The sequence below is a fragment of the Bubalus kerabau genome, chromosome 6 (genome assembly GCF_029407905.1).
Source record: "Bubalus kerabau isolate K-KA32 ecotype Philippines breed swamp buffalo chromosome 6, PCC_UOA_SB_1v2, whole genome shotgun sequence".
In the NCBI taxonomy this organism is placed as follows: domain Eukaryota; kingdom Metazoa; phylum Chordata; class Mammalia; order Artiodactyla; family Bovidae; genus Bubalus; species Bubalus kerabau.
In genome coordinates, this window is record NC_073629.1 from 94,920,316 (window position 1) to 94,933,302 (window position 12,987).

Here is a 12,987-nt window from a genome sequence, read left to right on the forward strand (position 1 = left end):
CAAGTTACATGATGAAATCTGATGTTGATGGATGAAGGAAATACATTCCTCCCACAAGGAGGCACTGCAAGCCGCTTGGCAGTGGATGGGAAAATAAAATCTTCTATAGGGAGGACATTGAACAGTCTGCCACCATCACTGAACATATGATGGACCCTGGTGACACAGAGGTGGATAGGTTCCCTGCCCTCAAGGTGCTCATTGATCAGGGAAACCAAGTAGTAGAGAGATACGCTCAACATCCTGTGCCAGTCCTTAGCTTGATTGCTGTCGTTCCTCACCCTTCTGCTCTGTCTCTCTCTCTTGAAACTGCCCAAAGGCTGTGTTTCCCAGGCTCCTTTGATAGTGGCTTCTGGCTTGGTTTAGCCAAGGAGAGACACAGGCAAGTAATTGGCATGTTGAAAAAGGGAAAAACCTGCATGTGTGTCTCCCGTACCCTTTGCCTGGCTCCTCCAGGAGGGGCTGCTCTTCTTCTCCGACTTCTGCTCCCATGGTTTTAACTTCCTTTGGTCCCATTAATAGATTCCCCCCCCCAACCCCGCCCCAACTGTTAATAATCTCTGGGTTTCTTCACTATTCTATTTGGCCTCTTAGTTCTTCTGTCATCCATATAACCGTTTCCCTCTGTTTAAGTGTTGAAAATAGTTCGTATTTTCCTGAGGGAATCTGACTGAAACAATCATGTCAGGTGCCATGGGGGTCTAGGGGAAAGATACACTGTATGTCCTGAGTTCCCAGTGGTGGAGATGGGGTGGGAAGAGAAAGGAAAGGCTCTTTGGAATCAGGGATTCCACACGTGAGTAATAAAGAGGATCAGGAGTAAGAGCTAGAGAGTAGTAGCATGAGTAACAGCACCAAATAAGAAAGTGTTGTTTCTGGAGCATGGTGTGAGTCAGGGAGATGAGGCTGAGGAAGTGGGCAGAGGCTGAGCCATGCAGAATCTTGGGTGTTAACCTAATAAGGTGAAGGCTGGATATTGGATTAATTAGACCTCTGTGAGCTCTAGTAACACAAATCTAGACAAACCTAAACAGTGTATAGAAAAGCAAAGACATCACTTTGCCAACAAAGGTCTGTATAGTCAAAGCTATGGCCTTTCCAATAGTCATGTATGGATGTGAGAGTTGGACTGAACGCTGAGGAATTGATGTTTTTGAACTGTGTGCTTGATGAGACTCTTGAGAGTCCTTTGGACACCAAGGAGATCAAGTCAGTCAATCCTAAAGGAAATCAACCCTGAATACTCATTGGAAGGACTGATGCTGAAGCTGAAGCTCCAGTACTTTGGCCACCTGATGCAAAAAACTGACTCATTGGAAAAGACCCTGATGCTAGGAAGGATTGAAGGCAAAAGGAGAAGGCGGCGGCAGAGGATGAGATGTTTGCATAGCATCACCAATTCAATGGATATTCAACTAGGGCAAACTCTGGGACATGGTGAGAGACAGGGAGACCTGGCATGCTGCAGTCCAGTTCAGTTCAGTCGCTCAGTTGTGTCTGATTCTTGGCAACCCCATGAATTGCAGCACGCCAGGCCTCCCTGTCCATCACCAACTCCTGGAGTTCACTCAAACTCACGTCCATCAAGTCGGTGATGCCATCCAGCTATCTCATCCTCTGTCGTCCCCTTCTCCTCCTGCCCCCAGTCCCTCCCAGCATCAGAGTCTTTTCCAATAAGTCAACTCTTTGCATGAGATGGCCAAAGTACTGGAGTTTCAGCTTCAGGATCATTCCTTCCAAAGAAATCCCAGGACTGATCTCCTTCAGAATGGACTGGTTGGATCTTCTTGCAGTCCAAGGGACTCTCAAGAGTCTTCTCTAACACCACAGTTCAAAAGCATCAATTCTTCAGTGCTCAGCTTTCTTCACAGTCCAACTCTCACAGCCATACATGACTACTGGAAAAACCATAGCCTTGACTAGACGGACCTTTGTTGGCAAAGTAACATCTCTGCTTTTGAATATGCCATCTAGGTTGGTCATAACTTTCCTTCCAAGGAGTAAGTGTCTTTTAATTCCATGGCTGCAATCACCATCTCCAGTGATTTTGGAGCCCCCCAAAATAAAGTCTGACACTGTTTACACTGTTTCCCCATCTATTTCCCATGAAGTGATGGGACCAGATGCCATGATCTTCATTTTCTGAATGTTGAGATTTAAGCCAACTTTTCACTCTCCACTTTCACCTTCATCAAGAGGCTTTTTAGTTCCTCTTCACTTTCTGCCATAAGGGTGGTGTCATCTGCACTGCATATCTGAGGTTATTGATATTTCTCCCAGCAATCTTGATTCCAGCTTGTGCTTCTTCCAGCCCAGCATTTCTCTTGATGTACTCTGCATATAAGTTAAATAAGCAAGGTGACAATATACAGCCTTGATGTACTCCTTTTCCTATTTGGAACCAGTCTGTTGTTCCATGTCCAGTTCTAACTGTTGCTTCCTGACCTGCCTGAAGTCCATGAGGTCACAAAGATTTGGACATGACTTAGCACACAAATCTAATTCAAAATAACTCAAGTTATAAGGACAATGACATAGCATAAGCAAAACGGAAGATAATTTTGTTGGAAATGAGATGGTTAAGAAATTAACAGCCAGGGTATTGGGGTGGATTGTGCACCTGAAAGCCTACGTTCGTGACAGTGAGTACATGCCTGGGTGGAAAGGAAGACAGCTAGTCACTTGCCAAAGTCATCAGTGACTAGAGGGGCTTGAGTTGCAGATTGATATAATACAAGATGGAGATGAGGAGGTACAAGAGCCGGCTAGAGAAGGGATTTGAATGTAAAAATAGGAGATAAATGTTCTGGGGCCGTGTCAGGGTGAGGAGAGGTGAGTTTGGTTTATTGTGAGTTTCTGAAAAGAATTCTGAGGTCACGTTCAGAAACAGGCAATGTGGCCAGAGTCAGTGGAGCTTGTGGGGCTATGACAGCTGCCTTTGGACAGGATGGGTAAACAGGAGCGTTTTGGGGGTGGGAATTTTCTCAGATTCAGTTAAGAATTGGGCCCTGTTAAAGGCAGCAGAAATTCCATTGTTCTGAAGCCAATTAGAGGGAGGAAAGGACTGGGGGCTAGTCTGATTAATTGGTTGTCATCTTCCTGAGCTCTGCAGATTCTCAGCTCCCGAGACTCCTCACTAATGAACCTGAGGAAAAGGTTACCATCTTGGCCTACTAATGAAGAGCCTTCCAGCAGTCTGACAGTAATTGGTTGGAGGTGCATTTGAGGTTGTTCTGATAGCAAAAGAGACCCACGAGCTGGCTAGGGTGATGCGCCGCTTACTTGAATCAGAGGTCTCCTACCTTGGGCACCTTTGAGAGGACAGTGATGACAGCTCTTTGGCATGACATACACACTCTCTGTGTTTGGTTGCTCACAGCCTCTTATCTCACCAATTTGAGCTTTCTGCTCTAATGATAAACTGCTATGGGCATTCTGGGATAATAAAGGCTGTTTTCTGCCCCCTTATATGTTTTATGCTGTTTCCTGGGCCTAGTGTTCTATATGTGTGTGTGTGTGTGCTCACACTTACACTCATACTATGTGTCTTTTTTTTTTTTAAGATTTATTTCTTTATTTTTGGCTGTGCTGGGTCTTCAATGCTGAACTGGGTCTGCTCTTCATTGTGGTGCGTGGCTTCTCATTGCCGTGGCTTCTCTTTTTGCAGAGCACAGGCTCTAGAATGCTGGCTCAGTAGTTGTGGCCCATGGGCTTAGCTGCTCTGAGGCATGTGGAATCTTCCCAGACCAGGGATGGAACCCATGTCCCCTGCATTGGCAGGAGGATTATTAACCACTGGACCACCAGGGAAACACCCCCCCACCCCGCCACCACCACATAGCTTTATGTAGCTGATATATGCTTAGGAATCAGCTTTTCCAAGAAGCTTTCCTTGGGCCCCAGGCTTAGATAGGTGCCTCCTGTGCTCCTGATAGTCCCCTCGCTACCTGCCTTTCCAACATTGTCTATATGTCTATCTTCCACACTAGACTAGGAGCTCCTCAACAGTGGGAACTGCATTTGATTCACATCAGTGTCCCCAGTGCCCAGCACAGGATTTGTCCTGCTTGTTGAGATGAGTTCTCATGACCTTCCCTATCCACGGCCCCCTAGCCACACCCTCCATGCTCATTCCTGTCCCCTTCATCCATCTGTCCATTCATTCAGTTAACACTTAGCAAGCCCTTACTCCTCTGGCTAGTGCTGGAGCTCGGATAAATGACATGATCCCTGCTTGGGGAGCTCCTTGTCAGATGGACTTCCACTGTGCAGGGTAAGTTGTGCTGTGGCAGAAGAAGCATAGAGGATGAAGAAGCCATATCCAAGCTAAGTCTTAAAGCATAAGTTCATTAGCATAAGTTCAAAGCATAAGTTTTGTTCAGTTCTGGCCTTAAAGTCTCCCCTCTCTCTTAACTTTTGGAACCTTATTCCCCATCTCCTCCCCTTCCGTTCTCTCCCTCTGATGCATTCCTGCACAACCTCTAGTTTGCTCTACCTGGGTTATAATGTGTTTGTCACTGTCCCAACTGAGAGCGAGACAAGGGGGGATAAGCAATAAGAGCCCTGGCCTATGCTCCATCCCTGAGCCTCAGTTTTCCTATCTGTCAATTACAAATGATAACCCTTGCCTTGCCCCACTTCCATCACAAAGTTTTTTTAAAATTTGTGTTTGTGAATCATTACTTTTGCCTGGAAAATCCCATGGATGGAGCCTGGTAGGCTGCAGTCCATGGGGTCACTAAGAGTCGGACACAACTGAGCGACTTCACTTTCACTTTTCACTTTCATGCATTGGAGAAGGAAATGGTAACCCACTCCAGTATTCTTGCCTAGAGAATCCCAGGGATGGGGGAACCTGGTGGGCTGCCGTCTATGGGGTCACACAGAGTCGGACACGACTGAAGCGACTTAGCAGCAGTAGCAGCAGCAGCAAGGACTATGCACATGTGAGGGACTGATACTCTGATTAGTGTGCCTTTTCTCCATAATTAGATTTGGTCTTCTTTTGTCCCTGGCACTCAGTGCAAGACATGGCACAAAGTCAATGTTCAGTAAAGACCTGGTTTGTCAATCAGCCCTGAATGATGAAGAAAAAAGAGGCTTTCCTCCAAAGGCCCTGGTGAATGATGGAGGGGCAGGGAAGCTAGGACTCAGATGGGCTAGGAAGATAAGAGAAAGGGAATTGCCATGGATTTCACATGCCAATCACTTCACATCCTTTTATGCATTTAAACCTTATTCCCACTCTATGAGGCAGGTCATATTTACCTATTCCACAGATGAAGAAACAGAGGCTGGGAGAAATTAGGCAACTTGCCTGAGGTCACACAGCTGGTAGCTGACAGAGACTGTTCAAACCCAGGCTTTCTGACTCCTGGGTTTCTTACCCACTGCCCTCTTGTGCAGTGGGCATATCCTCCCCTCGGTGCCAATTCCTCAGAAGGGATCAGTGCCCCTGGCCTTGACCTGTGTGCCCATTTTCATCCAAATTGATGATTTAAGCCTATTTACTTCTTTACCTATTTTCCCCTTTCCTAGGCAAGCAACATACACTGCCTGTTTCCCTAAACAGTATCACTTGTAACAAACCGGTCAAAGGCCAGAACGTCAATTTTTATGATATCCATTAGGACAGGCTACATGCTGAAGAGTCTCTAAAGCCAGCTGAGTTTCAACAGCCTGTGGATAACAAGCCAGCGGCCACTTCCTTCTTTATCTCGTCCTCAATTAGCAGGCACTTCTACAGCTTGCCTTTCTCAGGTCGGGAAGTGGGCCCCAGAAGAGGCTGTCCACCAGAGGTGAGCTAGTGTAATTGTGAGTGCCTTCAGGCTGGATGGCCTGGGGAAGAGGAGCCCTGTTTGTGCCTGGGGGCTTCAGCCCTCTCTGTGGACAATGAGATATTAGGAAGAAAGAGGGAGGAGGAAAAAGACCCCCTCCTGTGTGTGTGAGAGGATGATAAGAGGGAGAAAGCGGTGAAGTGGAGGTAAAAGGAGCAGATGAAAGAAGAGCAGAAAGAAGCTGTCATTGTAACAAGCAACTTTGTACAGCAATTTATCCATCGTCGGGCTCTATCCTCCCAACTGCTCGCAGCAGGAAGATGCTATGATTATTCCTATTTGACAAATGAGGAGTCTGAGGCTCAGAGAGGTTAAGTGATTCAGAAAGATAAAGTGACTTGCCCGGATTTAGATACTGTGGTAGTCAGATAAAAGCAAAGGAGGCCAAAGAGACTTGTAAAGTAAGAAAAAGATATGAACAGAAAAAAAGAAAAAAGGAAAGTGAAAGGGAGAAAGATGAAGAAATGAGGAGAGGCAGGGCTGTGTATGGACATGGAAGCCAGCCAAACCCAGATCTAAACCCAATTTCCACTAACACAGTCATGTGACCTTGTGTGAGTTATGTAATCTCTTGGAGCCTTCATCTTTCTTTTATAAATTGGAGATGATTATATTTACCTCACAGGCTATTATGAGGATTAAATAAGACAATATTTGTAAAGCTCCTAGCATAGCATCTGGCATACAGTAGGTACCCAACAAATATTAAGGATCCCAAGGAATATGAGGGACAGAAGAGAAAAAGAAAGAGCTAAAATGGGTAAAAGCAAAGAGGGAAGTTTTTGAGGAGAAATAAAATATGGACTTGGAAGGAAGGGAAAGAGGAAGGTGGATGGACAAAAGAGGAGGAAATAGGCTGGTGCAGGGATGAAATAGAGAAAACAGGTTCATGCATCTAAGGACTGCCACCAACCTGGCTAGGACTCCTCAGTTGGGAAGCAGCCGCTTTATCTGAATCAGGGGGACCTTTCTCTTGTCTCCTGGGACAACCAGGTTCTGTCCATTGTCACAGGAAGTATCTTTAAGGGTCTTAAGGTGCAAACACATAAGAAAGTCTCACGCTTCAGATGCAGGTTTTCCTGGGCCATTTGTAAGGATCTTGTGAGGCAGGAGAGATCCAGAGTAATTCCTGGGAATTCAGGGAAGAGAAAGCCCTCAGAGGGGAGATAAGCCAGTGTGTCTGTGGGTAGAAAGAGCAAATGAAGCTTTACTTATTTGGTGAAGATCTTGGGGTGCCTCCCAGAGTCTAGACTAGAGCTGGCCAGGCTGGGGTAAGCAGGGGACCAGGGGAAAGAGGAACAGAAGCACTGGTCAAAAAGGACAAGCTTAGGCTTCTTATACTGATGACCTTGGGCAGGTCAGCTTTTTTCTTGGAGCCACAGAGTGAGTGTTAGTGAAATGGAGAAGGTCTGCCTGGACCCTCCATCCCCCAGGGGTGACATGAGGATCAAATGAAATAAGACATTCAATCAATGCTTTGGAAATGGAAGTGTTGTATATACATAGTCACGTAGTCACTCTCAAAAAACATCGAATTATTACTCTCACGCCGTCTCACCCCATCAGGTACAGAAGTGTACACTTTACCTGCATTCTCTTGTTTAATCCTTGAACTAAATCTACGAGATAGGTAAGATTATCCCAATTTACAAACCAGGGAATTGATTCATAAAGAAAATAATGACTTGCTGGGGATTACACAGCTGGTCCATGATAGAACCAGGATCAATCTGGCTCAGGATCCTGGGTCACTGAACCATCTCCTTCAAGAAGAAACCTCCTTGAAGCAGCAAGCCCTCCTTGCTTCAAAGCCTGAGCACTGGCTATATTAATACAGAGTGTTCTATCAAGGGGTCATGAAAGGGAAGGGAAAAATCCTTACTGCTATCTCTCTTCTCTCTGTTTTTAAAAATTTTATTGGAGTATAGTTGCTTTACAATAATGTGTTAGTGTACACTGTACAGCAAAGTGAATACATGTACAGCTTCCCTGTGGCTCAGACAGTAAAGAATCTGCCTGCAATGCAGGAGACCCGGGTTCAATCCCTGGGTCGGGAAGATCCCCTGGAGAAGAGAATGGCTACCCACTCCAGTAATCTTTCCTGGAGAATCTCAGGGATGGAAAAGCCCAGCGGGCTATAGTCCATGGGGTTGCAAAGAGTCAGACATGACTGAGTGACTAACACACACATACATGTAGCTCCTTTTTTGGATTTCCTTCCCATTTAGATCACCACAGAGCATTCAGTAGAGTTCTCTGTGCTATTCAGTAGCTATTGATTAGTTATCTATTTTATACATAATATATGTCAATCCCAATCTCTCTTCTATCTTCAGGGTTTGACTTCTTTGAAGCCAGTGCCAAGGAGAACATCAGCGTGAGGCAGGCCTTCGAGCGCCTGGTGGATGCCATTTGCGACAAGATGTCTGATACGCTGGACACAGACCCCTCCTTGCTGGGCACCTCCAAGAACACCCGTCTCTCAGACACCCCACCTCTGCTGCAGCAGAACTGCTCGTGCTAGGCAAGGCCTGCCATCCCGATCTCCCTTCATTGTGGCCCTACTCCCACTCTGCTTCCCTGTTACAACTCTGTCCACCCCAAGCTGAGCTGCTGCTTTTCCTTGCCTGCAGTGGAGGTGGAAGCATGACCCTGGGGTTCTCTACAGGTGGCCCCACTCACATACACTCAGCACTAGACTAACTAGGTCACAATGTGGGCGGAGATTCATTTTACAAAAGTTGACTCCACTTTACAAAGGCGATTCACTACAGGGACTTGGAAAAGCAAGTCTCTTCTCTGCCTTTAGAATGAGATTCCCTCCCTTGACCAAAATTTGACATGCCCATGCACACTTTTCAGGGCCTGGCTAACTGTGTAAAGTGAGACACACCTGCATAGCTAATCTTTTGGGGGAAAAAAAGTAAAAAAAAACCCTCTCCTTACACAGCCAGCTTGTTTCATATCAGGCTCCCTGTGGGGCTTTCTCTAACCACTAGATAAGCCTTGTTTCTCAAAGCCCTCGTCTGTTACCACGGATGCCCAGAGGGCTTGGGCAGTTGCTGTGGTGACAGGCCAGAGCTAATCTCCAGAGAGCTCAGCCTCTCTAAATGATGCTGAAAGAGCAAAGGCTGAGTCAGGAAACACACTTAAAAGAAAAAGATTATCCCCTGCAAAATGTCAAAGGTTCCTGCTATATAGAAGAGTAAATGCATGAGCTTGAGGAAGACAAAAAAACAAACACAGGCAAAATCAAGAAATAGGTCACAAATGTCTGATTTTGCTGCTTTCCAGTGGGTTCTTCACTGTGGGAACTCCATGGCATTGGTCATTGGTTCTTAGGCTCCCAGAATCTAAAAAATTTACAGTTGGTGGGATCCCAAATTTTACCAAGTCTCACTAGTCAATTCCAATCTTCATATCTCTGACAAGTGGCTGTCAAGCCTCACAGCCAAATCTCTTCTAAAAAAGCATACTTCCTAGGGAGGGATGGGAGCTCAGTTTCCACACCATCTTTCGGTAGCTCTCATAATCAGAAAGTTTTCCTTGCTTTAAGCTGAAATCTGCCTCCTAGAAATTCTTCTTCCTCTTCCCACCCCATTTGTAGTATCTCTGTTGTCAGAGACTTCACAGTCTCTGCTCCCTCTGCCATGTGACCCACTTAGATGATTTGAGAACAGATACCATGACCCCTGGAATCTGCCCTTTCTCTAAGTCAATAGTTCTCATCCCATCTGCTATTCTTCTTAGGGTTCTCTCCCCATCCTGCCCTTTCCTCCAACCCGTCTTTCTGTCACTCTTGAGTAGTCTGGCTGAGAAATCTGATTCAAAGCAGAATAAATCTCAGTGGGCACAACCCTGAAAAAAAATTGGGAAAAGTGAACTCAGAGGTCCCTCATTCTCCTGAGAGTGAAACTTTGGTTTCTACCCAAGAGCTGATGTGAAACTACTACTTCATTAAACATCTGAAGAAAACAAAACCAGAAGAGCCCTCTGGTACTGGAAATGAACCTAATGCATTAGCTCATGGTTCTAGCTTGTTTGGACACAGGCACACATTTGGTTTGTTACTGAAACAATGATGTGGAGCTAGCAATAATTCCTGAAAATCTTTCGTCCAGCCCTGGCCTTAATCCCTGGTTTCCTTCTGTACTAACATGCTGCTTCAGAAGTCAGTGGAGGAGGCAGGAGAGTCTCTCCCAAATTTTCTCTCCATTCTGAACACAGCTTATTGTCCTAGGAAAGTGCATTAAATAACCCTTCAGGGTCAGCTCTGTGGAGAAGTTGCCTTCTGTGACGCAGTACAGAGGATAGCACTTTGAACTTGGAATCAGGGGACTCAGGCTCTGCCCTGAAATCAGGAGACTTAAAAACTCTGTCCTGTGATTCTGGACCAGTTCCTCCCCATCAGTGAGTCTTGATTTACCACTTATAAAGTGAGGGAAGCCATCTGGGAAATCTTTTCAGTCTCTTCTGGCACTAAGAACTCTGAGAGCCTAATTTTCACCTTCAATATTTCAGTTGATCTGCAAAATAAACCCAAGAGATGAGGATTATCACCCCAATATCACTGTAGCCAACACTGATATAAGTAAGCAAGTGATGCTTACTCAATACTAGGTGTTGCTCCAAGCACTGAATGTGTATTAAACTCATTTATCTTTCCGACATCTTTGTGAGGGAGGCACTATAATCCATCTCGTTTAAAAACAAATTAAGGAACAGATAGGTTCTTTAGCTTGTCTAAGGTCACCTAATGAGTAAATGGTAGAGCTGGGGTTCAAACCCAGAAAGTAGGCTCCAAAGTCTGTGCTCCTCACCACATTCTATAGTACGTTTTTATAGATAAACTGTGATCAGAAGAAGTTAAGAGACTTGGCCAAGATCATACAACTAGCAAGTGTTAGAGCCACAGTAGAATTCAGCCCCGAGGCCATCAGATTCCAAGTCCACTGAAGAAAAGACATATCTCTAATTTGTTAATAAATTGTTCAACTACTCAGACTAATCTGAGGTGATAGCTGTCTAACACTTCTGGAAAGGAGTCTCTGAGGAAGCCTAGGTCCCATGGGCCTGAGCAAAAACTGCTCAGTGTTTCTGAGGCTTAGGCGCTGGCATTCCTTGTATCTGCCTCTGTCAAGAAATTTTTATCAAGCTCTGAAGCAGTGCAGTGAGTAGCCTGCCTGCGTCAGCAGTGGGTCATCTTGGGAGGTATAACTTGATAAAATTCTCTGACCAAGGAAGAATGTGGTCCCTTCCCAGGGCAGTGTTTCTGGATGTGCTTTTTACACTGTAAATTCCTATACAGGTCAGGAATAATTATTATTTTTCTGGGCAGTCACACCCTTCTACCCCGGTATTAGGATTTCAGACCAAGCTCCTCATGACCCCTGGGTATGTTAGTACATGTATCCAATAATCCTTTCTCTCCTACTGAGTATCCAGGCAAAAATTGTATTTTTCACCTGAAGATTGTCAAAATCCTAAAAACTCTGGAGCCAATTCAAGGGAACAAGCATCTTCACAATAGACAGAATCAACAGTTAAATGTAATAATGGCAAACTCTTCTACCAGGCAACAGACAGATCTGCTCGTTAGATGGCAATTCCTCAACCCTGCTCTGTGACCTCGTTTCTGCAGAATGAAGGCAGCAGCTTCCAGCTGATTGTGGTGAATGTTCATCAATCATGGTAATAGTGCAATTAGGTTCAAGCTGCATAATATGTGTTATGGCAACTTGTCCCCAGGTTTCATTTCGCTTAACATTCCAAATAAAAGGAGATTTAAAAAAACCTCTTGACCTCTAAAAATGCAAAAGTAGGCCCAAAGTGCAATACAGTATCGTAGCTATTTACAGGATCTGGTTTAAATGCATGTGTATCTGTAAATACAAAGTGATTGGTGACAATACTGTCTTCTCAGTCTGGAGCATTATTAACTTCTAGGCGCAGCAATGCAGTAGACTGCACCAAATGGTCACAGACTCATTAAATATTGTATTTGGAAGGGAGCTTAGAGGGAATGTCTAGGCTCCTCTTGCTACAAAAAGGAAGGTGGAGGCCCAGGGAGGGGGAGGAAATTTCCTAAGGTCACTCTCAGTGGATTGGGATGGAGCCAGGACTAGGTCTTGGATCACCTCTAGGAAGAAATTCACTTCTGTATCTACTATAGGTCTGGTGCTATTAAACACTGGAAAATATACATGAAAACAAATGGTCCCTGATTGCAGGTACCTATAGTCTAATGGAGGTGCTTTTTTTTGAAATATTATTATCCCCAATGACAGGCAAGGAAACATACCCTTGAGAAGGTTAACATGCCAAAGTCATTCATTTACTAATTGAACCCACCTCTGTCTGACTCTTGCTCTTTCAGTTTTCCTCTTCAGATTGTGTATTTGGGATATTGGTAGTAACAGATTTCCAAGGATTGTCAGAGTTTACAGCCTCACTTGGGGCATTTGTTTCACAATTGCTTTGTGACTGCAGCCTTATAATGTCCACAGAATGATATGAACATTCTCCGGACATGACTTTCCCAGTTATACCACCTGCTCTTGCCCCAAGCTCCTTGCTTATGTATCAAGTTTCTTACAGTGTCTTGAGTAATGTTTATTTGAGTTCGTTTGCCAACCATTTGGTATAAGTAGAAAGAATTATAGTGGCGAGTGTCCTGATAATTCATTGATTTCAGATCCCCCATTCTAAACCTACATTTGATTACCTGCTACTGCTGAAGAATCAAGCAACAGCCTGTGACTGGGAGGGCCTGTGAGAGACATGTCCATTGGATACAAATACTGTTAAGTGATGTTTTTGAAGGCCTGGATCCCTTATATGAAGTAGGCACAATTGAAATATATTCTTTCAACAAATTAGTGTCTAGTATGTGCCAGGATACAATCACTGGTAAACTAGACACAATCCTTGCCTTTATCAAGCTTATAGTCTAACAGTGTGTTGTTTAGTCTAGACATGGTAAAATAATCACCAAAATATAATTACAAAGCACAGTGAAGGAAAGCTACATCATTCTATGAGAACACATAACTGTGAAACCTGAGTCACCTTTGTGGAGCTATTTCAGGGACTTCAGGAAGACCCCACTGCCCCTGGCTATCACTCTACAGTTCTCAATTAAGTTTTCATC

The 12,987-nt window shown here is 44.8% G+C and overlaps 1 protein-coding gene across 6 annotated transcripts in view; it reads left to right on the forward strand.

Moving 5' to 3' along the window:
• Positions 1-11,620, forward strand: part of RAB3B (RAB3B, member RAS oncogene family) — a 69,826-nt gene extending 58,206 nt beyond the window's left edge. For 4 of the 6 annotated variants that reach the window (XM_055585909.1, XM_055585905.1, XM_055585906.1 and 1 more), the window contains exon 5: positions 8,174-11,620. In XM_055585909.1, coding sequence (XP_055441884.1) covers positions 8,174-8,361 — 188 coding nt within the window. In that variant the 3' untranslated portion in view covers positions 8,362-11,620. Of the gene's footprint in view, positions 1-3,112; positions 3,452-8,173 lie in introns of those variants that run through there. The other 2 variants (XM_055585904.1, XM_055585908.1) reach the window with 2 other exon arrangements.
• Positions 11,621-12,987: the final 1,367 nt, after the last annotated feature.